This window comes from Gigantopelta aegis, chromosome 11 (assembly GCF_016097555.1).
Source record: "Gigantopelta aegis isolate Gae_Host chromosome 11, Gae_host_genome, whole genome shotgun sequence".
NCBI lineage: Eukaryota > Metazoa > Mollusca > Gastropoda > Neomphalida > Peltospiridae > Gigantopelta > Gigantopelta aegis.
In genome coordinates, this window is record NC_054709.1 from 3,468,293 (window position 1) to 3,495,792 (window position 27,500).

The 27,500-nt window shown below is 41.1% G+C and overlaps 1 protein-coding gene across 2 annotated transcripts in view; it reads left to right on the forward strand.

Annotated features, from left to right (window-relative positions):
• LOC121385300 (thrombospondin type-1 domain-containing protein 7A-like) overlaps positions 1–27,500 on the forward strand; it is a 156,010-nt gene that overhangs the window by 82,263 nt on the left and 46,247 nt on the right. For both annotated transcript variants that reach the window (XM_041515920.1, XM_041515919.1), the window contains exons 17-22: positions 1,191–1,469; positions 2,570–2,684; positions 5,552–5,697; positions 11,082–11,195; positions 16,862–16,961; positions 20,878–21,078. In XM_041515920.1, coding sequence (XP_041371854.1) covers positions 1,191–1,469; positions 2,570–2,684; positions 5,552–5,697; positions 11,082–11,195; positions 16,862–16,961; positions 20,878–21,078 — 955 coding nt within the window. The remainder of the gene's footprint in view (positions 1–1,190; positions 1,470–2,569; positions 2,685–5,551; positions 5,698–11,081; positions 11,196–16,861; positions 16,962–20,877; positions 21,079–27,500) is intronic.

Genomic DNA, 27,500 nt, shown 5'->3' on the forward strand with positions numbered 1-27,500 from the left:
TAACCGTAAATGAAATGTGTCGAGTGCGTCGTTAAATAAAACATTTCTTTCCTTCCTAATTAGCACTCTTGGTATGTGTTGGGTGGATTTAACTCAGTCTGTTGAATGCTTGCCTGTGGTGTTTGCGTCGCAGGATCAAACCACCTCGGTGGATTCATTCAACTGATTGGGGTTTTTTCTCCTTCCAACCAGTGCACCACAACTGTATAAAGGCTGTGGTATGTGCTTTCCTGTCTGTGGGATGGTGAATATAAAAGACCCTTGCTGCAAATGGAAAAATGTACCTGGTTTCTTCTTATGACTATGTGCCAGAATTACCCAATGTTTGACATCGAATAGCCGATGATTAATTAATGAGTGTGCTCTAGTGGTGTCGTTAAACAAAACAAACTTTAACAGTAACACTTGGTATGTGTTTTATGGGATGCATGACAACATGTTATGGGGATGGGATTGAGTGTTTGTTAAGAGTTTGATAACATATTCAAAACAGTTTCTTGTTTATACATAAAATAAGTTTGTTCTATGACAGACGTTTAGTTTTAGCTCTAAATTCTTTAATCTGATATTTAATTAATTGCAAAGAAGAACATAAAAACTACAAACAAGAAAGCTGATAATGTGGCTCAAAGTACAGTACAGTTAAAGCAATTGAAAGGGGGATGTTGACAAGAATGCTATGTAATTTGTATGGAGCGAAGGGGTACAAAACCTCTACCTTTAATTACAGAATAAATCTACAGTTAGTCATTTAATTACAAATAATGTTTATTATCTTTATATATAACCACCCATGCACGTGCTGTAACCTCACCGTGGTGCAGGGGTGTAACATTCTCTTTGAGAATGGCCAATACAGCACAAATTGAAGTTTAGAATAAAATTCGGTGTCCGTAAAATTCTGTGGTATTTGTATTTGTATTTTTGCACAGTTCTTTACACTGTTTTTGTTTAAACCTTGAATTTTTATATTGATGTTGATCATCACTTTATTTGCATTACCATAGTTTGACACCCAATAGCCGATGTATTTTTCATGCTGGGGTGTCGTTAAACATTCATTCATTCATTCATTATATATAACCATGTAACAAAAAACAGGTCCGAATACGAACAAGAAAAATCTTGCGGAAAGGAGCAAACTATTATCACATGCACTATGGCTAAATTTTTATTATCTTTATTTATAGCCATGTAACGGAAAACAGGTTCAAAAACGAACACGAAAAATCCTCCGGAAAGGAACAAACTATTATCGCACTACGAACAGCGACTGCACGCTGCCCCTCCATGAGCAGAAGGCATGTGTAAGGGGAGACAACTGCATCGAGTACTCGTGGCAGCTGTCTGATTGGACATCGTGTTTGGTTAACGGCGGTTTTGAGCAGTGTGGCGTGGGTCACAAGGAGAGATATGCTTGGTGTCGCGATCAGCAGGGGCGGCCCATGGAGAACTTCCACTGTGAAAAGGTTGGTCCATCTACTGTTAATGTCATGGCCACTGTGAAAAGGTTGGTCCATCTACTGTTAATGTCATGGCCACTGTGAAAAGGTTGGTCTGTTTACTGTTAATGTCATGGCCACTGTGAAAAGGTTGGTCTGTTTACTGTTAATGTCATGGCCACTGTGAAAAGGTTGGTCTGTTTACTGTTAATGTCATGGCCACTGTGAAAAGGTTGGTCTGTTTACTGTTAATGTCATGGCCACTGTGAAAAGGTTGGTCTGTTTACTGTTAATGTCATGGCCACTGTGAAAAGGTTGGTCCATCTACTGTTAATGTCATGGCCACTGTGAAAAGGTTGGTCTGTTTACTGTTAATGTCATGGCCACTGTGAAAAGGTTGGTCTGTTTACTGTTAATGTCATGGCCACTGTGAAAAGGTTGGTCTGTTTACTGTTAATGTCATGGCCACTGTGAAAAGGTTGGTCTGTTTACTGTTAATGTCATGGCCACTGTGAAAAGGTTGGTCTGTTTACTGTTAATGTCATGGCCACTGTGAAAAGCTTGGTCTGTTTACTGTTAATGTCATGCTTGTTATGCGGTTGACACACCAAATTAACAATATTTAATGTACATTATTGCTTAATATCAACAAATATTTTGAGAATAACCAACGAACTACAAGGAATTACAAATTATCTGTCCTGAGTGAATGTTTGGTCATCTAGTTTTGAATGAATTCTGGTTTTTGAGGGGTTTTCGCTGTATAAAATCTTTGTTACATATATTTGATCTTCTGGTTTTGAGGAAAATTCCGGTTTACTAATCGTCTGTTTTTAAGTTTTTTTTCTGTACAGATATGTATACTAACGTCCAAAAGAAACTTCACAAGGCTTGAAATTGTATTAGTTCAATTGTATTGTTTGTATTAGCTTGAAGTTCAGCATCTACATTTGTGTAAACGTCACAATGCACTTTATGATAAATGTAAAGTGTTTGTAAGATTGTTTCTTAAATTGGTTCTTTTGGATTATCAACTATATTTATCAAATTATTCATATTTTATTAATGTAATGTGTTTTTTTTTTTTTTTTACGTTAGTATAGTTTTTAAAAACATTTTTGTTACAGATATTTGGTCGTGTGACGGAACCGCTGGTCGTGTCATGTGAGATACCATGCGACATCGACTGTTTGCTTTCTGCCTGGTCGGACTGGAGCCCGTGCAGTCGAGATTGTGGACTGGGTTTGTATTAAACCATTTTAACAAAGACTGTGGCATGTGCTTCCCTGTCTGTGTGAAAGTGCCTGTAGGAATGATATCTAGAGTGAGGGACACAATCTCTAGATTGCTAGATTGTGGACTGGGTTTGTATTAAACCATTTTAACATGACTGATATATAACAAAGATTGTGGCATGTGCTGCCGTGTCTGTGAGAACTTGCCTGTAGGAATGACATTTGGAGTGTGTTTGGGGGAGGGGGAATCTATAAGCCCCTGTAGTCTAGATTGTGGACTGGGTTTGTATTAAACCATTTTAACAAAGACTGGCATGTGTGAAAGTGCCTGTAAGAATGATATCTGGAGCAGAGGTGGGGTGGTGATCACAATCTCTAAATTCCTATAGTAGAGATTGTGGACTAGGTTTATATTAAACCATTTAACATAACCGGTTTATCAAAAAGCCATGGTATGTGCTGTCTTGTCTTTGCCCATAGGAACAGTATCTGGAGTTGCTGGGGTAAAAAATCTAAGGGGGGTTACAGCCAGCCTGTAGTGGGGGAGGGGGACACAAGCCATATTTTTACCTTTATTTGTATACAGTTGGACAAACAAATATACATTTTGTTATTCAAGTGGGGGAGCAGTGCCACCCATCCTCCCCCCACCAGTTCCTACAGCCCTGTATATAAACAATTCCTTGCTGCTAATGAATTGTCTTTATATCGGGTTTCCTCTAAGACTACACCGGCCTCGGTGGCGTCGTGGTTAGGCCATCGGTCTACAGGCTGGTAGGTACTGGGTTCGGATCCCAGTAGAGGCATGGCATTTTTAATCCAAATACCGACTACAAACCCTGAGTGAGTGCTCCGCAAGGCTCAATGGGTAGGTGTAAACCACTTGCACCGACCAATGATCCATAACTGGTTCAACAAAGGCCATGGTTTGTGCTATCCTGCCTGTGGGAAGCGCAAATAAAAGATCCCTTGCTGCTAATCGGAAAGAGTAGCCCATGTAGTGGCGACAGTGGGTTTCCTCTCAAAATCTGTGTGGTGCTTAACCATATGTCTGACGTCATATAACCGTAAATAAAAATGTGTTGAGTGTGTCATTAAATAAAACATTTCTTTCTTTCCTCTAAGACTACAAGTCACAAATTACCACATGGTTGACATGCAATATAACCTATGATTAATAAACCAATGTGCTATAGAGGTGTCGTTAAACATAACCAGACTTTTAAAGTCAGGCCATTTTAAATTAAATGCTAGATTTTCAACCAGGTTTTTTTTTCTTCAAAATGATGGGGTGGGGTGATGAAATTTAACTCTTATCTCAACTTTATGAAGTAGAAAAGTTAGATATATAGGTATTACATTCCTGACAGTGGGTGGTGGCGGTAGTGGTGGTGGTGGTGGTGGTGGTGGTGGTGGTGACATTGATGACGATGGCAGTAACGTTTGCATTAAAGTTTTTATATTAGATCAGTTTCCTAGATCAATGAAGAGGCAGATCATAGCCCAGTGGTAATGCGCTCGCTTTGTAACACAGTCGGTCTAGGATCAGTCCCTGTCGGTGGGCCCATTGGGCTATTTCTCGTTCCAGCCAGTGCACCAGCGAATGGTATATCAAAGGCTGTGGTATGTGCTATCCTGTCTGTTGGATGGTGCATATAAAAGATCCCTTGTTACTGATGGAAAAATGTGACAGGTTTTCTCTCTCTAAGACTATAAGTAAAAATGACCAAATGTTTGACATCCAAAAGCTGATGATAATAAATGAATGTGCTCTAGTTGTGTTGTTAAACAAAACAAACTTATTAGGTTAATGAAACATGAAAGAAACGTACAGGATTCTGTGTTTGGCTTATTAATTAATAAACCAGTGACAGAATCCCGGCTGTCTTTGATGTTAGAATGTATGAATATGTATGTGCAAGGGTCTGGTAATGATCTCCAGCTACCACTAAGTGACTGCATTCGTTTGGTAAAACAAGCCTGGGACATTGTCAGTGCCACGACCATCAAAAATGGTTGGATTCATGCAGGGGTTGTTCCCTGAAAGCCTCACGTAGAGTTGCTTTAAGTACCAGCCAATGAAATGACAGCATTATGGGATCGCGTTGGTGATGTAAAAAGGTATTTTTAATCAACAATGAACTGCGAATGGACTTTGATGAGTTTGTTAATGCTGATAAAGAGGTTGAAACATTTGCCAGTCTCAGTGATGAGCAGATTGTTGAAAGTGTCGAGATAACTTATGAAAAGAATGTGTGATGACCATGACGAAGAGTCCGACACTGAACCAGAGCCCATTCCATCAGTGGCCATGCAGTGCCCGGGATGCCATTAAAACGTAAAATTTTCATTTTGTAAAAGGGAATCAACATTCTGGCTTACCATGTTTATAAATACATAAAATATTTAATCATTTCTTACATGGTTGCTATTTTTATTTTATTTAAATTTAGTTACTGCCTGTTAGTTTTATTTAAAACATGTCATTCTGTTGACATTTAGCAACTTCAACCAAAATATGTTATGTAGTAAACCCACTATACTGCCAACTCGATATAACACCAAAATCGCATTGGTATATTAGTTGGCGGTAAATCGAGGTTATACTGTATATGGTATTTTCTTACATTAAATGGTTGCTTTAATGACTATTGTACTTTTTATATGCATACAATGTCATGTTGTATCTTTAGCTGGTTGTATTATGGTATGGCATTGTCTGCACGTCCATCATCAAACCCTGTGTGTAAGTATAACTTGGAATGGCAGCGTATTGCTTACTATTACTAGGCCACCACAACATAACATTGACAGACATAGATTTATTGCTTTAGCAGTACTCTCGGAATGCTTGATTTTGTGTTTGTTTTTCAGGAACGACCCAGCGGTTTCGGACGATTGTACAGAACGGTGAGGGGAACGGTCGACTGTGTCCGACCGACATGCAGCAGTCGAAGCCGTGTTTCAAGAAAGGCTGCTACAGGTGGGAGGTGTCCGAGTGGAGTCACTGTCAGTCAACGGTAAGCAGTAGGTTATGGGTTCGTGTCCCACTAGCCTCGGTGGTGTAGTGGTTGAGTCACTGGACTTGAGGCTGGTAGGTTATGGGTTCGTGTCCCACTAGCCTCGGTGGTGTAGTGGTTGAGTCATCTGACTTCAGGCTGGTAGGTACTGGGTTCGTATCCCACCAGTCTCGGTGGTGTAGTGGTTGAGTCATCCGACTTGAGGCTGGTAGGTACTGGGTTCGTATCCCACCAGTCTCGGTGGTGTAGTGGTTGAGTCATCCCAGTTGAGGCTGGTAGGTACTGGGTTCGTATCCCACCAGTCTCGGTGGTGTAGTGGTTGAGTCATCTGACTTGAGGCTGGTAGGTACTGGGTTCATGTCCCACCGGCCTCGGTGGTGTAGTGGTTGAGTCATCCGACTTGAGGCTGGTAGGTACTGGGTTCGTATCCCACCAGTCTCGGTGGTGTAGTGGTTGAGTCATCCAACTTGAGGCTGGTAGGTACTGGGTTCGTATCCAACCAGTCTCGGTGGTGTAGTGGTTGAGTCATCCGACTTGAGGCTGGTAGGTACTGGGTTCGTATCCCACCAGTCTCGGTGGTGTAGTGGTTGAGTCATCCGACTTGAGGCTGGTAGGTACTGGGTTCGTGTCCCACCAGTCTCGGTGGTGTAGTGGTTGAGTCATCCGACTTGAGGCTGGTAGGTTATGGGTTCGTGTCCCACCGGCCTCGGTGGTGTAGTGGTTGAGTCATCTGACTTGAGGCTGGTAGGTACTGGGTTCATGTCCCACCAGTCTCGGTGGTGTAGTGGTTGAGTCATCTGACTTGAGGCTGGTAGGTACTGGGTTCATGTCCCACCGGCCTCGGTGGTGTAGTGGTTGAGTCATCCGACTTGAGGCTGGTAGGTACTGGGTTCGTGTCCCACCAGTCTCGGTGCTGTAGTGGTTGAGTCATCCGACTTGAGGCTGGTAGGTACTGGGTTCGTGTCCCACCGGCCTCGGTGGTGTAGTGGTTTGAGTCATCGGACTTGAGGCTGGTAGGTACTGGGTTCGTATCCCACCAGCCTCAGTAGTGGTTGAGTCATCAGGCTTGAGGCTGGTAGGTACTGGGTTCGTATCCCACCAGTCTCAGTGGTGTAGTGGTTGAGTCATCCGACTTGAGGCTGGTAGGTTATGGGTTCGTGTCCCACCGGCCTCGGTGGTGTAGTGGTTGAGTCATCTGACTTGAGGCTGGTAGGTACTGAGTTCATGTCCCACCAGTCTCGGTGGTGTAGTGGTTGAGTCATCTGACTTGAGGCTGGTAGGTACTGGGTTCATGTCCCACCGGCCTCGGTGGTGTAGTGGTTGAGTCATCCGACTTGAGGCTGGTAGGTACTAGGTTCGTATCCCACCAGTCTCGGTGGTGTAGTGGTTGAGTCATCCGACTTGAGGCTGTTAGGTACTGGGTTCGTGTCCCACCAGTCTCGGTGGTGTAGTGGTTGAGTCATCCGACTTGATGCTGTTAGGTACTGGGTTCGTGTCCCACCAGTCTCGGTGGTGTAGTGGTTGAGTCATCAGACTTGAGGCTGGTAGGTACCGGGTTCGTATCCCACCGGCCTCAGTAGTGGTTGAGTCATCAGGCTTGAGGCTGGTAGGTACTGGGTTCGTGTCCCACCAGTCTCGGTGGTGTAGTGGTTGAGTCATCCGACTTGAGGCTGGTAGGTACTGGGTTCGTGTCCCACCGGCCTCGGTGGTGTAGTAGTTGAGTCATCCGACTTGAGGCTGGTAGGTACCGGGTTCGTATCCCATCGGCCTCAGTAGTGGTTGAGTCATCGGGCTTGAGGCTGGTAGGTACTGGGTTCGTGTCCCACCAGCCTCAGTGGTGTAGTGGTTGAGTCATCCGACTTGAGGCTGGTAGGTACAGGGTTCCTGTCCCACCAGCCTCGGTGGTGTAGTGGTTGAGTCATCCGACTTGAGGCTGGTGGGTACTGGGTTAGTGTCCCACCAGCCTCGGTGGTGTAGTGGTTGAGTCATCCGACTTGAGGCTAGTAGGTACTGGGTTCGTGTTCCACCGGCCTTGGTGGTGTATTGGTTGAGTCATCAAACTTGAGGCTGGTAGGTTATGGGTTCATGTCCCACCGGCCAGAGTGAGTGCACCGCTAGACTCAGTGGGTAGGCTTAAGGCCACATACACAAAGTTTCACCTACTTCATGGGTGCGTGTGTATGACCCCCACATGAGGGATGATTACCCAGCATGCAAAGCATGTTCTGTGCACCTCAGGCTTGGGATATACCGAGATATAGTTCAACTGACAGCAAGCATGGAGCACGGCCCTGTCAAGTAGTCCCATACCGAAATAGAAATACTGGAAATGGAAATACTGGAAATGGAAATACTGGAAATAGAAATACTGGAAATGGAAATACTATGGCTTCTCCATTCATCACTTTTTTCAACATGATTTTTAGTACAAATTATTAAAAAAAGTAAAACAGTCTTCAAATTTGTGTAATTTAATAATTATTCCATGACCCAGTGTTGTCTCTGCCGCAGGTTTCCTCTTAGTCTGTCAGAAATTACCAATCCATTTCTTGAAAGATGTAGTTGCATGAATAAAATATTACCTGAAAATAATTCTGTACATTTTATTTGTTTGAAATGTTCACAAAATAACTTATGGTAGCTATAGAATGGAATATTAATATATGACAGAATGTTGACTATTTATTCACAGAGGGGGTGGAATATTAATGACAGAATGTTGACTATTTATTCACAGAGGGGGTGGAATATTAATGACAGAATGTTGACTATTTATTCACAGAGGGGGTGGGATATTAATATATGACAGAATGTTGACTATTTATTCACAGAGGGGGTGGGATATTAATATATGATGGAATGTTGACTATTTATTCACAGAGGGGGTGGGATATTAATATATGAGGGGGTGGGATATTAATATATGACAGAATGTTGACTATTTATTCACAGAGGGGGTGGGATATTAATATATGACGGAATGTTGACTGTTTATTCACAGAGGGGGTGGAATATTAATGTATGACGGAATGTTGACTATTTATTCACAGAGGGAGTGGGATATTAATGTATGACGGAATGTTGACTATTTATTCACAGAGGGGGTGGGATATTAATGTATGCCATAATGTTGACTATTTATTCACAGAGGGGGTGGAATATTAATATATGACAGAATGTTGACTATTTATTCACAGAGGGGGTGGAATATTAATATATGACAGAATGTTGACTATTTATTCATAGAGGGGGTGGAATATTAATATATGACAGAATGTTGACTATTTATTCACAGAGGGGATGGGATATTAATATATGACAGAATGTTGACTATTTATTCACAGAGGGGGTGGGATATATATATATGACGGAATGTTGACTATTTATTCACAGAGGGGTGGAATATTAATATATGACGGAATGTTGACTATTTATTCACAGAGGGGGTGGAATATTAATATATGACAGAATGTTGACTATTTATTCACAGAGGGGGTGGAATATTAATATATGACAGAATGTTGACTATTTATTCACAGAGGGGGTGGAATATTAATATATGACAGAATGTTGACTATTTATTCACAGAGGGGATGGGATATTAATATATGACAGAATGTTGACTATTTATTCACAGTGGGGGTGGGATATTAATATATGACGGAATGTTGACTATTTATTCACAGAGGGGTGGAATATTAATATATGACGGAATGTTGACTATTTATTCACAGAGGGGGTGGAATATTAATATATGACGGAATGTTGACTATTTATTCACAGAGGGGGTGGAATATTAATATATGACGGAATGTTGACTATTTATTCAAAGAGGGGGTGGGATATTAATATATGACGGAATGTTGACTATTTATTCAAAGAGGGGGTGGGATATTAATATATGACGGAATGTTGACTATTTATTCACAGAGGGGGTGGAATATTAATATATGATGGAATGTTGACTATTTATTCACAGAGGGGGTGGAATATTAATATATGACGGAATGTTGACTATTTATTCACAGAGGGGGTGGGATATTAATATATGACGGAATGTTGACTATTTATTCACAGAGGGGGTGGAATATTAATATATGACGGAATGTTGACTATTTATTCACAGAGGGGGTGGAATATTAATATATGACGGAATGTTGACTATTTATTCACAGAGGGGGTGGAATATTAATATATGACAGAATGTTGACTATTTATTCACAGAGGGGTGGGATTTAGCTCAGTTGGTTGAGTGCTCACTTGAGGTGCTTGTATCTCATGATCCATTCTACTGATTGGATTTTTTCTCATTCTGACCCATACACTACAACTGGTCAAAGACATGGTATGTGCTTTCCTGTCTGTGGGAAAGTGCATATAAAAGATCCCTTGCTGCATTAATAAGAAAATGTAGCGGGTTTCCTCTGATGACTGTGTGTTAGAATTACCAAACGTTAGACAATGAATAGATTAATTAATCAATGTGCTCTAGTGGTGTCGTTAAACAAAACAAACCTTCTAGTTGTATTTGTTTATTCACAGAAGGGCGTGTGTGGTATTGGTTACAATGATATTAAAGATAGCTGTTTATTCACAGAAGGGCGTGTGTGGTATTGGTTTACAATGATATTAAAGATAGCTGTTTATTCACAGAAGGGCGTGTGTGGTATTGGTTTACAATGATATTAAAGATAGCTGTTTATTCACAGATGGGCGTGTGTGGTATTGGTTTAGTATAATATTAAAGATATCTGTTTATTTACAGAAGGGCATGTGTGGTATTGGTTTAGTATGATATTAAAGATAGCTGTTTATTCACAGAAGGGCGATGTGGTATTGATTTAGTATGATATTAAAGATAGCTGTTTATTCACAGAAGGGCATGTGTGGTATTGATTTAGTATGATATTAAAGATAGCTGTTTATTCACAGAAGGGCCTGAGTGGTGTTGATTTAGTATGATATTAAAGATAGCTGTTTATTCACAGAAGGGCATGTATGGTGTTGATTTAGTATGATATTAAAGATAGCTGTTTATTCACAGAAGGGCGTGTGTGGTATTGATTTAGTATGATATTAAAGATAGCTGTTTATTTTAATAGAAGGGCGTGTGGTATTGATTTAGTATGATATTAAAGATAGCTGTTTATTTTAATAGAAGGGCGTGTGTGGTATTGATTTAGTATGATATTAAAGATAGCTGTTTATTTTAATAGAAGGGCGTGTGTGGTATTGATTTAGTATGATATTAAAGATAGCTGTTTATTCACAGAAGGGTGCATGTGGTATTGGTTTGCAATGATATTAAATGTAGCTGTTTATTCACAGAAGGGCATGTGTGGTATTGATTTAGTATGATATTAAAGATAGCTGTTTATTCACAGAAGGGTGTGTGTGGTATCGGATCTCAGAAGCGTAATGTGAGCTGTGTGGGTGAGGACTCGCTACCAGTCAGTACAATCCGCTGCCCGCTTGACCTGGAGAAGCTCGTTATGAAGGTAATTACAGAGACAAAAGGACAAAACATTTCCCCTGACATTGTCTATTAATTCCGTGGTTTATGATGATGTTCGCCAAATCACAATAAATGCAGTTTAAAGCTCAGTTTGGCGAATACATGTCATAACCAATTTGCCATAAAGCTCATTCGAAAACCGAGGGGCGGGACGTAGCCCAGTGGTAAACCGCTCGCTTGATGTGCGGTTCTTCTGGGATCGATCCCTGTCAGTGGACCCATTGGGCTATTTCTCATCACAGCCAGTGCACCACAACTGGTACATCAAAGGCCTTGATATGTGCTATCCTGTCTGTAGGATGGTGCATATAAAAGATCCCTTGCTACTAATGGACAAATTTAGCAGGTCAAAATGACCATATGTTTGACATCCAGTAGCCGATGGTTAATAAATCAATGTGGTGTCGTTAAACAAAACAAACTTCATTCGAAAACCGAATAACTAAATGTTACTAGAATTTGGCTGCAGATTTTCTAGTCAAATTAGCCAAATTGCTGTTAATGTTTGGCACCCAGCTTAAACTTCAAGTACAGAAATCATCCTTTGTAAAGCAACATATAAATATCCTGTATAATATGCTTTAAAAGAAATATTCAGGAACCATTCCTTTCCTTTTGTTTCCGTGAAATGTAACGTTGATACAAAATTACTTTGGTTAATAAGTAATCATTTCCTCTACATTCATTACAATTTCGTAGCTCAGTGGTAAAGCGCTCGCTTGATGCACGGTCGGTTTGGGATCGATCCCCTCCGGTGGGCCCATTGGGCTATTTCTTGCTCCAGCCAGTGCACCACGACTGGTATATCAAAAACCGTTTGTATGTACTACCCTGTCTGTGGGATGGTGCATATAAAAAGATCCCTTGCTGCTAATTGAAAAGAGTAGTTCATGAAGTGGCGACAGCGGATTTCTTCTCAATATCTATGTGGTCCGTAACCATATGTCCGACGCCATTTAACCGTACATAAAATGTGTTGAGTGCATTGTTAAATAAACCATTTCCTTCCTTCCTTCATTACAATTTAACACCGTCCCATTGGTCCAGATGTAGCACCAGGTGTTTGTTAATTTCTCAATGAACATAAAAATAACGTTAAGGAACGTCATATCTTATGACGTCACTTTATATTGGTACTTACTGAGCATTATTGTTTATGACCCCCACCCCCCATTAGTGTTATTACTAGTAAATATCTTTCAAATTTAATTACAAGTATTGTCTGTTATTTCTTTTATGTTCATCTGGGTATGAACAAAAAACATCATCCACAAATTTATTTTGAACGGCTTTGCCAATTTACACAGGTTGTGGATGAATAGTTTTTCTTCATACCCCGATGAATGTGAAAGAAATAACAGACAATCCTTAATTTAACCGATTTGAATATAGTAAATATGTGATGGTCTGTGATTTAAGTTAATTTGAACCTTTACTGTACGTAGTATATAAAATGACATTCGTTAATTGCCGTTTAACCAGTTTGAACCTTTACTGTACGTAGTATATAAAATGACATTTTTTCGTTAATGGCCGTTTAACCAGTTTGAACCTTTACTGTACGTAGTATATAAAATGACATTTTTTCGTTAATGGCCGTTTAACCAGTTTGAACCTTTACTGTACGTAGTATATAAAATGACATTTTTTCGTTAATGGCCGTTTAACCAGTTTGAACCTTTACTGTACGTAGTATATAAAATGACATTTTTTCGTTAATGGCCGTTTAACCAGTTTGAACCTTTACTGTACGTAGTATATAAAATGACATTTTTTCGTTAATGGCCGTTTAACCAGTTTGAACCTTTACTGTACGTAGTATATAAAATGACATTTTTTCGTTAATGGCCATTTTACCAGTTTGAACCTTTACTGTACGTAGTATAAAATTACATTCTTTAATTGCCGTTTAACTAATTGCATCATTAGAAAATGTTGGGGCTGGACATAGCCCAGTAGTAAAGAGCTCGCTCAGTGCGCGGTTGGTCTGGGATCGATTCCTATCAGTGGGCCCATTAGGCTATTTCTCATTCCAGCCAGTGAACCATGACTGGTATATCAAAAGCTGTGGTATATACTACCGTGTCTGTGGGATGGTGCATATAAAAGATCCCTTGCTGCTAATCGTTAATGATAATGAGACACGCTCTAGTTATTTTTGACGGTATTTCCCTGTTAAAACATCACCGACTTTAGCTTCTCTCTGTTATAACCACATCCAAATGTCGTCTAAGAAGTAATGGTTAATGAGACACGCTCTAGTTATTTTTGACGGTATTTCCCTGTTAAAACATCACCGACTTTAGCTTCTCTCTGTTATAACCACATCCAAATGTCGTCTAAGAAGTAATGGTTAATGAGACACGCTCTAGTTACTTTTGACGGTATTTCCCTGTTTAAACATCACTGACTTTAGCTTCTCTCTGTTATAACCACATCCGTATGTCATCTAAGAAATAATTTTTAATGAGACAAGATTAAGTTATTTTTGACGGTATTTCCCTGTTAAAACATCACAGACGTTAGCTTCTCTCTGTTATAACCTTATCTAAATGTGTGTTGCAGGTTTGTAGATTAACTAAACTTGGTGTCCATTTATACGGGCTGAAACTAGGGTCTGTCCCTTTAAGGCTGTGTGTAACTAGGGTCTGTCCCTTTAAGGCTGTGTGTAACTAGGGTCTGTCCCTTTAAGGCTGTGTGTAACTAGGGTCTGTCCCTTTAAGGCTGTGTGTAACTAGGGTCTGTCCCTTTAAGGCTGTGTGTAACTAGGGTCTGTCCCTTTAAGGCTGTGTGTAACTAGGGTCTGTCCCTTTAAGGCTGTGTGTAACTAGGGTCTGTCCCTTTAAGGCTGTGTGTACTAGGGTCTGTCCCTTTAAGGCTGTGTGTACTAGGGTCTGTCCCTTTAAGGCTGTGTGTACTAGGGTCTGTCCCTTTAAGGCTGTGTGTGGGTACTAGGGTCTGTCCCCCTTTAAGGCTGTGTGTAACTAGGGTCTAGGGTCTGTCCCTTTAAGGCTGTGTGTAACTAGGGTCTGTCCCTTTAAGGCTGTGTGTACTAGGGTCTGTCCCTTTAAGGCTGTGTGTACTAGGGTCTGTCCCTTTAAGGCTGTGTGTACTAGGGTCTGTCCCTTTAAGGCTGTGTGTAACTAGGGTCTGTCCCTTTAAGGCTGTGTAACTAGGGTCTGTCCCTTTAAGGCTGTGTGTAACTAGGGTCTGTCCCTTTAAGGCTGTGTGTAACTAGGGTCTGTCCCTTTAAGGCTGTGTGTAACTAGGGTCTGTCCCTTTAAGGCTGTGTGTAACTAGGGTCTGTCCCTTTAAGGCTGTGTGTAACTAGGGTCTGTCCCTTTAAGGCTGTGTGTACTAGGGTCTGTCCCTTTAAGGCTGTGTGTAACTAGGGTAGGGTCTGTCCCCCTTTAAGGCTGTGTGTAACTAGGGTCTGTCCCTTTAAGGCTGTGTGTAACTAGGGTCTGTCCCTTTAAGGCTGTGTGTACTAGGGTCTGTCCCTTTAAGGCTGTGTGTACTAGGGTCTGTCCCTTTAAGGCTGTGTGTAACTAGGGTCTGTCCCTTTAAGGCTGTGTGTAACTAGGGTCTGTCCCTTTAAGGCTGTGTGTACTAGGGTCTGTCCCGTTAAGGCTGTGTGTACTAGGGTCTGTCCCTTTAAGGCTGTGTGTACTAGGGTCTGTCCCTTTAAGGCTGTGTATAATTGAAGGTATAATATATAGGTGTAAATCAGTTATAGCCAGGATGAGATAGAGCCCAGAGGCAAAGCGCTTGCTTGGTGCGCGGTCGGATTGGGATCGATCTCCGTTGGTGGGCCCATTGGGTTATTTCTCGTTCCAACCAGCCGCACCTTGTCTGGTATATCAAAGGCGGTTGTATGTGCCATATCCCGTCTGTGGGATGGTGCATATAAAAAAAATCCCTTACTTCTAATGTAAACATGTAGCGGGTTTCCTCTATGACTATATGTCAAAATTACCAAATGTTTGACGTCCAATAGCCGATGATTAATAATCAATGTGCTCTAGTGGTGTCATTAAGGAAAACAAACTTCAGTTATAGCCAATGATAAATGATGCCACTGCCACTGATTCCCAGTGCTATAGAGTGTTATCCCATTATTTTGTCTCTGGTTTCTTGACACTCGATCCTAAACTGAAAATTAACGTGAACCAGATCACTACACAGGTCTCCCGAGACAGATTATATCGTTGGATATGTCACAAAAACCACATACTAGAGAAGTTTGTCTTGAGGAAAATCTCCATCGTTTTTGTCAGTGGCATGATCAACATTGACTTCAATATCATTAATACTTTTTTTTATCGCCGAGACAACGAGAAATGAACTCTTAGATATGTATTGTCCAGTTAACTTCTCTTTAAAAGCTCTTTTTACTGGAAAAGATTGATAGATTAGACACTTTAAATTCACACTGACTGTGAGTAATTAAGTTACATGGCAAACTGCATGTAATGGTCTGAAATTAAACTTTGCAAACTTTAGAAGATAAGAAATAATTTGAATGTGGGTTTGAGGCACTTGATTAGGTTACCCCATAGGGCTATTTCTCGTCACAGCCAGTGCACCATGACTGGTATATTAAAGGCAGTGGTATGTGCTATCCTGCCTGTGCAATGGTGCATATAAAAGATCCCTTGCTACTAATGGAAAAATATAGCAGGTTTCCTCTCTATGACTGTGTCAAAATGACCATATCTTTGACATCCAATAGCCGATGATTAATAAATCAATGTGCTCTAGTGGTGTCGTTAAACAAAACAGACTTTGATTAGGTTACTGGTATGCATATATAATTAAAGTAACAGAACAATCAGTTACCTAGATAAAAATCACATTTACCAACTTCTGGCTACCTAAAACGTTTAAATATTGTCCCTTAAACATACTATTTCTAGGTCACTGTGACCTACTTTTCATGGTCTATACTGCACATTACAGTTAATCCTTGTCCAGACCATATTTTGCATACATGCAGATGCATATAGGACCATCAAACCTCACATGTAAGAACAATTTGGAATGGCGGTGTGTTGCATACTATTGCTACATGTAGGTCACCTTGACCTACTTTTTACAGTTTACTGCACATTACAGTAAATCCTTATCCTGACCATAACTTGCATACAGATGCATACAAGACCATCAAACCTTACACGAAGGAACAACTTGGGATGGTGGTTGGTCCAAGACAAATTCTTCATCCATCCCAGTGCATTTTCACATAATTACAATTGAATCATACCCGTCACATATTCATTAATATAGATATTGTTTTCTATCAAATTTCCTGATGGTCGTATAATGTACTTCACCAGTACTCTTGTTAAAACAAAGTACAGAAAAGTACAATATTCTTTTCTTGTGTTACACATCTGTTATACATTGAAACCTCTGAAAACCATACACCCATGGCACCAAGTAAAAAGTCTTTTTCTCTACAAATATTTAATAATTAAAAAGGGACCATGAAAAATGTCCGGTTTTGAGAAAATTCTGGTTTACAGAGGGTCCGGTTTTGAGAAAATTCTGGTTTACAGAGGGTCCGGTTTTGAGAAAATTCTGGTTTACAGAGGGTCCGGTTTTGAGGGTTTTCGCTGTACATGTACATGTATATATATTTTTTCACAGACTGATCAAGCATGTCGCATCGCGTGTCCGGGCGAGTGTCGTCTGTCTGCCTGGTCTCAGTGGAGTGACTGTCACGTCAGTTGTCAGGATTACAACAATGGTACGTACAGTGAAACCTTAATTATTAGTCCCCTACCGGTCCAACCGGAGGGAGCTATAGGTTTCATCTCCATCCTTCTGTCTGTCTGTCTGTCTGTCTGTCTGTCTCTGTGTGTGTGTGTGTGTGTGTGTGTGTGTCTGTCTGTCTGTCTGTCTGTCTGTGTGTGTGTGTGTGTGTGTGTGTGTGTCTGTCTGTCTGTCTGTCTCTGTGTGTGTGTGTGTCTGTCTGTCTGTCTGTCTCTGTGTGTGTGTGTGTGTGTGTGTGTGTGTGTGTGTGTGTGTCTGTCTGTCTGTCTGTCTCTGTGTGTGTGTGTGTGTCTGTCTGTCTCTCTGTGTGAAAATAAGTTGAAATGAATGAAAGGTTATCCCCATTTTAATGGAATAATTAAGTTTGTCTTGCTTATTTTTGTTCATGCCTCGTTGACCTAAAAGAAATAAAAGACAGTCTTTATAATTGACTTTTAACATACTTATTAGAAAGAAGGAAGGAAATGTTTTATTTAACGACGCACTCAACACATTTTATTTACGGTTATATGGCATCGGACATATGGTTAAGGACCACACAGATATTGAGAGAGAGGAAACCTGCTGTTGCCACTTCATGAGCTCTTTTTTGATTAGCAGTAAGGGATATATGCACCATCCCACAGACAGGATAGTACATACCACAGTCTTTGTTACACCAGTTGTGGAGCACTGGCTGGAACGAGAAATAGCCCAATGGGGCCACCGATGGGGATCGATCTTAAACCGACCGCACATCAAGCGAGGGCATTACCACTGGGCTACGTCCCACTCCTTAATGCTTAATAATAGAAATTACCATTATAAAGTGATGTCAGTTTTACTTTCCATAAAACAAAAAAAAAAACTTGCAGTGCTTTGGCTGGACGAGTGCGATGCCTTAAAACTGCATTGAATATAATCGATAATGTAATTATTTGCCTGTACATTAAGACACACAGTTTAGCAACAATAAAAACCCATCATGAGTCTCAACAACCTATTTACAAATGTAGGATTGTCCGTAGCAGCACTTTGTTTAGCAACCATTTTATATATATATATAAAAAGTGTGTTTTGTTTTAACGACACCACTAGAGCACACTGATTTGTTAATCATTGGCTATTGGGTGTCAAACATTTGGTCATTTTGACATATAGTTTAGAGAGGAAACCCGCTACATTTTCCGATTAGTAGCAAGGGATCTTTTATATGCACCATCCCACAGACAGGTAGTTTAGAGAGGAAACCCGCTACATTTTCCCATTAGTAGCAAGGGATCTTTTATATGCACCATCCCACAGACATGTAGTTTAGAGAGGAAACCTGCTACATTTTCCCATTGGTAGCAAGGGATCTTTTATATGCACCATCCCACAGACAGGTAGTTTAGAGAGGAAACCCGCTACATGTTCCCATTAGTAGCAAGGGATCTTTTATATGCACTATCCCATAGACAGGATAGCACATACCATGGCCTTTGATATACCAGTCGTGGTGCACTGGCTGGAATGAGAAATGGCTCAGTGGGGCCAACGATTGGGATAGATCCTAGATCAACCGCACATCAAGTGAGTGCTATACCACTAGGCTACGTCTCACCCCCACATATTATATAAAGTAACTTTGTAGTGCAATGACCAGTTAAATTGTTGTTCAGTTCTATTCTTGTGAGCCTTGGGAGATGTAAGGATTCTGAAATATAAATCAGGATATTAGAGACATGTTAGACAGTCTGTCGGAATCTAACAGGTTGTAACTTTAGTGATACGGCTTCCACTGTCGTCACCAGTGAATTGAGCAAGTCATATTGTATGGCTTTGTCTTCAAAGGATCTGTCTTGAATTTGTAGCCATTTCAAGATGTTTCCATCTAACGGAGTCTTTGTCAATTAAAATTACATATTAAATACATTTTTAGTCCTCTACCGGTCTCAAGTGTCTGTCTGTCTGTGTGTGTGTCTGTCTGTCTGTCTGTCTGTCTGTGTGTGTGTGTCTGTCTGTCTGTGTATGTATGTGTGTCTGTATGTGTGTCTGTGTGTCTGTCTGTGTGTGTCTGTATGTGTCCATCCATCCATCCATCCATCCATCCATCCTTCCATCCATCCATCCCTCCCATCCATCCCTCCATCCATCCCTCCATCCCATCCATCCATCCATCCATCCCATCCATCCATCCATCCATCCATCCATCCATCCATCCATCCATCCATCCATCCTTCCATCCATCCATCCCTCCCATCCATCCATCCATCCATCCATCCATCCATCCATCCATCCATCCATCCATCCATCCATCCATCCATCCATCCATCCCATCCATCACATCCATCCATCCATCCATCCATCCCTCCCTTTATCCATCCATCCATCCATCCCTCCCTCCATCCATCCCTCCATCCATCCCTCCATCCCTCCATCCATCCATCCATCCATCCATCCCTCCATCCATCCCTCCATCCATCCATCCATCCTTCCATCCATCCATCCCTCCCATCCATCCATCCCTCCATCCATCCCTCCATCCCTCCATCCCTCCATCCCTCCATCCATCCATCCATCCATCCATCCATAATTTTAACATATACATGTAGTCTTAAAGAGAAAACTATAGTAGGTATTGGAATAAATAAATATATAAATATTATTTCATTCTTTCATTCCATTCATTCATTCATTCATTCATTCATTCATTCATTCATTCATTCATTCATTCATTCATTCATTCATTCATTCATCCATCCATCCAAAACCCCAGCCATCCTCTGAATCAAAAACCACCCACACCCATTTATCCATCCATCCATCCATAGTCTTGTACACATAACTTGTGTTGCCAAAAAATATGGATGCATTGACAGTGTAAAGTTAACAATGTTGTTGCCATGATGGATGAAACACTTTATAAACAGTTTACGTGAAAAAGTACGACTTCCTCTCACTACAAGTGCCTACTTAATAAACAGTTTACGTGAAAAAGTACGACTTCCTGTCACTACAAGTACCCTTTGAAGAGTGTTCAGAGCTGATACGATTACTCTTGCGGTTGATAAAAAGTCTCCACTCAGGGAAGCAAGTCTGCGACTGATGTTAAATTCAATAAGAAAAACATTGACATATTTGTTTAATGCACCGAGAGAGAGAGTTTGGCGTGAGAGAGACATGGGGGAATTCGGTCTGACGTGAAGGATGACATGGTATTAACAACTGTTCCCTGGTCTTAAGGTGTGAACACACAATACGAGTGTCTTGTACGACAATAGCCGATTGCATAGCAGCTGATGAAATTGTAATGTTTGTCTTGACACAATCGGCTATTATCATAGCTGTTCTCGTATGAAGCACTCGTATCATGTGGTATTGCCTTTAGACAATACAATTTTATCTCTATTACTAGTTCCAGTTTTCTGCTGATGGCCAAATGTCTGTTTGATTATAAAACACATGCTGACCAAATGTTGGACATCCAACCACCAGTGGTTAATTAATTAATATGCTCTACTGATACCAGGGGCAGGATGTAGCCCAGTGGTAAAACGCTCACTTGATGAGCAGTCGGTTTAGGATTGATCCCCATCAGTGACCCCATTCAGCTAATTCTCGTTCCAATCAGTGCTCCACAACTGGTGTAACAAAGGGTTGTGATATGTACTATCCTGTTTGTCGGATGGTGCATATAAAAGATCACTTGCTGCTAATCGAAATGAGTAGTCCGTGAAGTGGCGACAGCGGGTTTCCTCTCTCTATATCTGTGTGGTCCTTAGCCATATGTCTGATGCCGTATAACCGTAAATAAAATGTGTTGAGTGCATCGTTAAATAAAACATTTCTTTCCTGTTGGTACCATTAAACAAAATGAACTTTAACTTTTAAAATGATTTATATTTTTTAATAATTTATTTCCGCACCAGGTCTTCGAACAGGCACCAGGGCCAGATCGCGTGCGGTGCTGGCCTACCCCGGCCCGGGAAAACCCCCCTGCAGTGAGGCATTGTGGGAAGAGCTTCCCTGTATAGCCTCTCGGTGCTTCAGCTATTTTTGGACGACAACGAAATGGATCGGAATCCTTCGTTCCGTCTGGTGTCAAAGGTCGGATGGATTGAATGTTACAGGTAGGCACATCTCTACATTTCATGCCGGCATGGAAGTCTCTTCATTTCATGCATGTGAGGGTGGGATGGGGTGTGGTCTATTGGTAAAGTGCTCATCTGATGCACGGTCTGTATGCAATTTTATTTGATCTATACTGACACACAATGAAAACGCAAAACAGATATTTTTCAATATTTTGTTGTGATTAATGAAATATATATTTACCGTATATTGCCGTGTATTAGCCGACTTTTGAAGTCTAGAAATACTTTCCAAAAGAAGAGAGTCGGCTTATACACGGAGGCAACAAATTGGTCCATAAAATTCCGATCGAAAACACTCCCGACCCCGACTAACAAATTTTGATCAGACCCTTAGAGCTTTTCACAGCTTATGTAACAATAATTTGTGCACAATATAAATAATACACCCCATCATGCAATATTATGTAGTTTTTTGTTCTTGAATGCATTAATAGTTTGATGAATAATAATAAAAATTACTTGTTTTATTGTCATTTCAATGGTAAAAACGTGTTCCGCCATCTTTGTTTGACACCTCTGTTTATAACATTTTGTAAGCTCTTATTTGATTGGATAACACAATTTTGTGTAAACAACAGCCATGGACCACAGAATCGTTTTTCTGTGTGGAGGGGAAAACAGGGATTAAACATGCCTTAATGAGTCTATTATTTGCTGTCCAGTGAATAATTTAATTACTTATGTGCAATGATATGTTGTTACAGCTTGAATTGTTTATTTTTCTGTTATGATTTATCAGTGCTAAATTATTTTTGCACGGCATGGAAGACGTTAGCATTGAGATGACGATTACCTGTGTCTGTAATAATTAAAGGGGAAAAAATACAGTGAAAAAGAAAGGCACAAGTCTATTTGTTGACAGTATTATTGAAACCAATACAATGTACAACTGGACAAAAGATGACTTCGGCTTATACACGAGGCCGATGATTTTGTACTTGATATTTAGGGTCAAACTAAGAGGTCGGCTTATACAAGGAGTCAGCTAATACACGGCAATATACGGTATTGGACTTAAAATAACAATTTATGAGAGGAAGCCATTGATTGGTACTTTTGTCTGGGTTTTAATCCTGGTTTTGTTCTCGTTACACATACAATAGCAGAAACACACAAAATGGTGTGAAATGCGTTCACTACATGCTCAATCATGCTGTATACAATGCACGCAAATGCCAGTATGTGGACACATAAAAGTCACGTAATGGTGTCATATTCCTCATCACATTAAGAATGCCACGACTCAGAGAAGAACAAAGGGAGTGAGCGTTGGGTATGGTTCAAGGGGGGACTTCGCAAAGCCAAGTTGCTAGGACCTTCAGAGTCCATCCATCAACTATTGGACGACTTGTTGAACGTTATCAACAGACCAGGAGTGTCCGTGATCGACCTCGACCTGGTCAATGTCCCGTTACGACCCCATGCCAAGATCGGCAGATTCGATGACACCACCTCCGTGACCGGTTCAGAACTGTGACAATGACAGCAAGCAACATGATAGGATGTCATGGAAGGCATATCCATCCGATAATGGTCATCTGTCGACTCAGAACGGCTGGACTCAGATGCAGACGCCCGTACAACGGTAACATGATGACACCGCGACATCGTTCTGCGAGACTACAGTTTGCTCTCCAGAATGGTAATCATCCACCAGCCTTTTACCGGAACATTATTTTCTCAGATAAGTCCCATTTCTCTGTCTCCTTTGCCGATGGAAGAGCACGTGTGTACAGGAGACTCCATGAACGGTACGCTGACGAATGTGTGAGGGAATGTGATTGGTTTGGCGGCGGTTGTTTGATGGTATGGGGGGCAATCAACTGTGATTTCAGGTGTGATCTCATCATTGTCCACAATGCCCTTTCAGCCCAGCGTTATGTTGACGTTATTCTAAGACCAGTTCTCCAGCCACTTTTGCACCGTCACCAAAGACCAAAAGGTCCCCTTCTGTTTCAACAAGACAATGCCAGTCCACATACTACAAGAATTACCCAGGCATTCCTGCAACAAGCCGGTATCACTGTTATGAACTGGCCCGCCGTTTCACTGGATTTGAACCCAATTGAACACATGTGGGATGAGTTAGGACGTTGTGTACGTCACTGCCAGCCACCAACGCGTAACATCGCTGAGCTTGCACAGACATTGCAGGAGGAGTGGAGGAACATTCCTATGGCTTATTTGAGATGTTTGTGCCAATCCTTTCCCTGTCGTCTTCACGCATGCTCATGGGCCAATGGTGAACACACCAGATACTGACCTTAATATGGGGGGGGTTGAACTTTTCGATTACGAATGCAACTCGATTACTGATGATAACTGGCCATGTTTCCATGTGAATGTATCTCATGAATACCAGTCATTAATGTCATATTACATTATCCATCAATTCATTAATAGTTTGTCGTTATTTGCAATGAAAAGTTGTTTTTGCGTTTTCATTGTGTGTCAGTATAGTATCACTGTGTCAAGTAGCCTAGGGACGGGACGTAGTCCTGTGGGAAAATGCTCGCCTAATGTGTGGTCTGTCTGAGATCGATCCCCATTGGTGAGCCCCACTGGGCTATTTCTCATTCCAGCCTGTGCACCATGACTGGTTTATCAATGGCTGTGGTATGTGCCATCCTGTCTGTGAGATGGTGCTTGCTTCTAATGGAAAAATGTAGCAGGTTTCCTCTCTAAAACTATATGTCAAACTTACCAAATGTTTTACATCCAATAGCCGATGATTTATAAATCAATGTGCTCTAGCAGTGTAGTTAAACTTTAACTTTTGACTTTGAGTGTGGGGCGGGGTGGGGCATGTGGGGTGGGACGTAGTTCAGTGGTAAAGTACTCATCTGATGCACAGTCTGTACATACAATTTTATTTCATCTAGTACCACTGTGTCAAGTAGCTTACAGCGGGATGTAGGCCAGTGATAAGTGCTTGCTTGATGCGCGGTCGGTCTGAGATCAATCCCCGTTGATGGACACATTGGGTTATTTCTTGTTCCAGTCGGTGCACTGTGACTGGTATGTCAAAAGCCATGGTATGTGCTACCTTGCTACTAATGGAAAAAGATTGTGGGTTTCCTCTTTAATACTAAATGTTTTACATCCAGTAGCCAGTGATTACTCATTGTGCTCTAGTTGTGTTGTTGAACAAAACAAACTTTAAACTTTGTTGGACTTTTTTTTTCTTGCTGAAAAGACATAGAGTGAAACCTCTCTAAACTGGACACCAATGAGACCAAGTGTTAAGTCCAGTTAAAAGAGGTGTCCGGTCTGGAGAGGTTTTGTTGAATACTGATACTTAAAAAGGGACCATTAAAAGTAGCCAGTTTTCATTAATTAATTAAAGGGACATTCCTGAGTTTGCTGCATTGTAAGATGTTTCTGACTAATAAAATATTTCTACGATTAAACTTACATATTAAATACATTTTCTTGTTTAGAATATCGGTGTCTGTGTATTCAATGTGTTTCTGGTCATCTTAATATTTGTAAGAAGCCCAAATTGGATTTTGTCTTCAAATAATTTTGTATGTGTGAAAAAAATATATTTTAGAAAATAAAATGAAATTTAACCTATTACAAATATTAGAATGATCAGAAACATGTTTAATATACAGCCACTAATATTTTATGCAGAATTTTTTTTATTTCATATGTAATTACAATTGTTAAAAAGTCTCTGTTAGTTGATAACATCTTAAAAATTGCACCAAACTCAGGAATGTCCCTTTAATTAATTAATTAATTAATTAATTCATTCATTCATTCATTCATTCATTCATTCATTCATTCATTCATTCATTCACATCATTCAAAACCCACTGTCGTGGACAGACAGCCCAGATAGCTGAGGTGTGTGTCCAGGACAGTGTGCTTGAACCTTAATTGGATATAAGCATGAAAATAAGTTGAAATTAATAAATGAATGAAGCTAAGGAGGTTAAGTCTTGTATCTAAGTGAGCTCCGTGGTCTAGTGGATGAGCTGCTGGACAATCAAGCTAAGGAGGTTAAGTCTTGTATCTAAGTGAGCTCCGTGGTCTAGTGGATGAGCTGCTGGACAATCAAACTGATGAGGTTAAGTCTTGTATCTAAGTGAGCTCCGTGGTCTAGTGGATGAGCTGCTGGACAATCAAGCTAACGAGGTTAAGTCTTGTATCTAAGTGAGCTCTGTGGTCTAGTGGATGAGCTGCTGGACAATCAAGCTAATGAGGTTAAGTCTTGTATCTAAGTGAGCTCCGTGGTCTAGTGGATGAGCTGCTGGACAATCAAGCTAACGAGGTTAAGTCTTGTATCTAAGTGAGCTCCGTGGTCTAGTGGATGAGCTGCTGGACAATCAAGCTAAGGAGGTTAAGTCTTGTATCTAAGTGAGCTCCGTAGTCTAGCTGGATGAGCTGCTGGATCTAATCAGTGGAACTGACAATCAAGAGGGTTAAGTCTTGTATCTAAGTGAGCTCCGTGGTCTAGTGGATGAGCTGCTGGACAATCAAGCTCTGGTTCAGTGGATGAGCTGCTGTCTTCTGACAATCAAGCTGACGAGGTTAAGTCTTGTATCTAAGTGAGCTCCGTGGTCTAGTGGATGAGCTGCTGGACAATCAAGCTGACGACAGTGGTTCAAATCCCGTCAAAACTGGCTCACACATTCATTCATCTTTCTCATCTGTCACCCTTTGCCAGAAGTGGTCAGACTAAGCCCACAGCTAAAAGCTGATGGGGAATGGCAGGTGTGTGGCACAGATAGCCGCAAGAGAAAAGCACTGTTGCAGTCGGAGAAACAAAGACTGGGATGTGGAGGTGGACAGCAAAAGAAGTTGAAAGATAGGAGAAATTGCCAGATCGGGAAGAAATGAGATGAATTTAAAGGAGAGAAAGGAAAGGGGGCAGTGAGATTAAAAAAGAAAGAAAAAAAAAGAGTCTCTTATCTACCAGCCCTCAGTTCACTGGCTTAGCGACTAAGGTTGAAGAGAATTCCTGTTTTACTGAGGTTTCACTGTACTGTTGAGGCTAACAAGGTCAAGTCTTCTACGAGCAGTATGGGGTGGGATGTAGCCCAGTGGTAAAGCGCTCGCTTGATGTGTGGTTGGTTTAGGATAGATCCCCATTGGTAGCCCCATTAGGGTATTTCTTGTTCCAGCCAGTGCTCCACAACTGGTGTAAAAAAGGCCGTGGTATGTACTATCCTGTCTGTGGGATGGTGCATATAAAAGATTCCCCTTGCTGCTAATTGAAAAAAGTAGCCCATGATGTGGCGACAACGGTGTTTCTTCTCTCAATATCTGTGTGGTCCTTCACCATATGTCTGACACCATATAACCGTAAATAAAATTCCTTCCTTGTATGAGCTTTATGTAGGAATCTGTGAGAAGTGGAAACATTATTCTGTAGACCCAATGGGAGGGGCTGACATTCAATACTTGTCAATACAAGTTTGCAAAGCTTGGTCTCCCTTTCAAACAGCATCCATTCTGTATTGATCCGACTTGGAAATGGCGATTAATATCTGTCACTTTGTTTTCTCTAACATCACGGGATGACTTGGCCAATTCTACACTTCTCCATGTTCCCCTGTGCTGTTAGACTGTCGGGCTATCCTAAGCCTTGCTTATGACTATGGAGTGTTTGCCATTGAATAATGCAGAAGACAGGATGACAAATGACTATTTCAGCACTTTCGTGGGTCCGACTCTTGGAGACGGTTTCAGTAAAAGTTGAGATTTTCTTGCCCGTGGATAAGGATTGGATTTTGAGTGGAGAAATTTTACAATTCATTTACAGTGGATTTAGTTGTGGTGAATGCGATTTATTCCCATTTGTTTAGGATAGTTTTGTGAATGTGCCACGGCTGTTTAAAACAAGTGCTGTAATGCTCGGAAGAAGGTCTGTTAAGGTAAAACATATCTTTTTTTTGCTAACCCTCAAGGTTGTCGTGGAAACTAGGATAGCTATTAAATACGGTCTTGTTTATACCACCATTAATTTTTACATCCATTTCAATACAATTTCTACCCATCCGTCCATCCATCAGCCTACTCATCCATCTGTCCACCTATTCCCCACCCACCCATCCATTCATCCATCTGTCCACCCATTCCCCACCCACCCATCCATGCATCCATCCATCAATCTGTCCGTACTCCCTCCATCCCCTTCCTCTGTCCATCTGTCCATACATCCATCCTTCCATCCATCCATCCATCCATCCATCCATCCATCCATCCCTCAATACATACCTCCATCCCTCCATTCATCCATCCATCATCCATCCATTTTTCCATCCATCCATCCATCCACCCATCCATCCATCCATCAATCAATCCATCTATCCTTCCATCAACCTGCTTACCCCCTCCATCCCCTCCCTCCGTCCATCTTTCCATCCATCCATCCATCCTTCCATCCA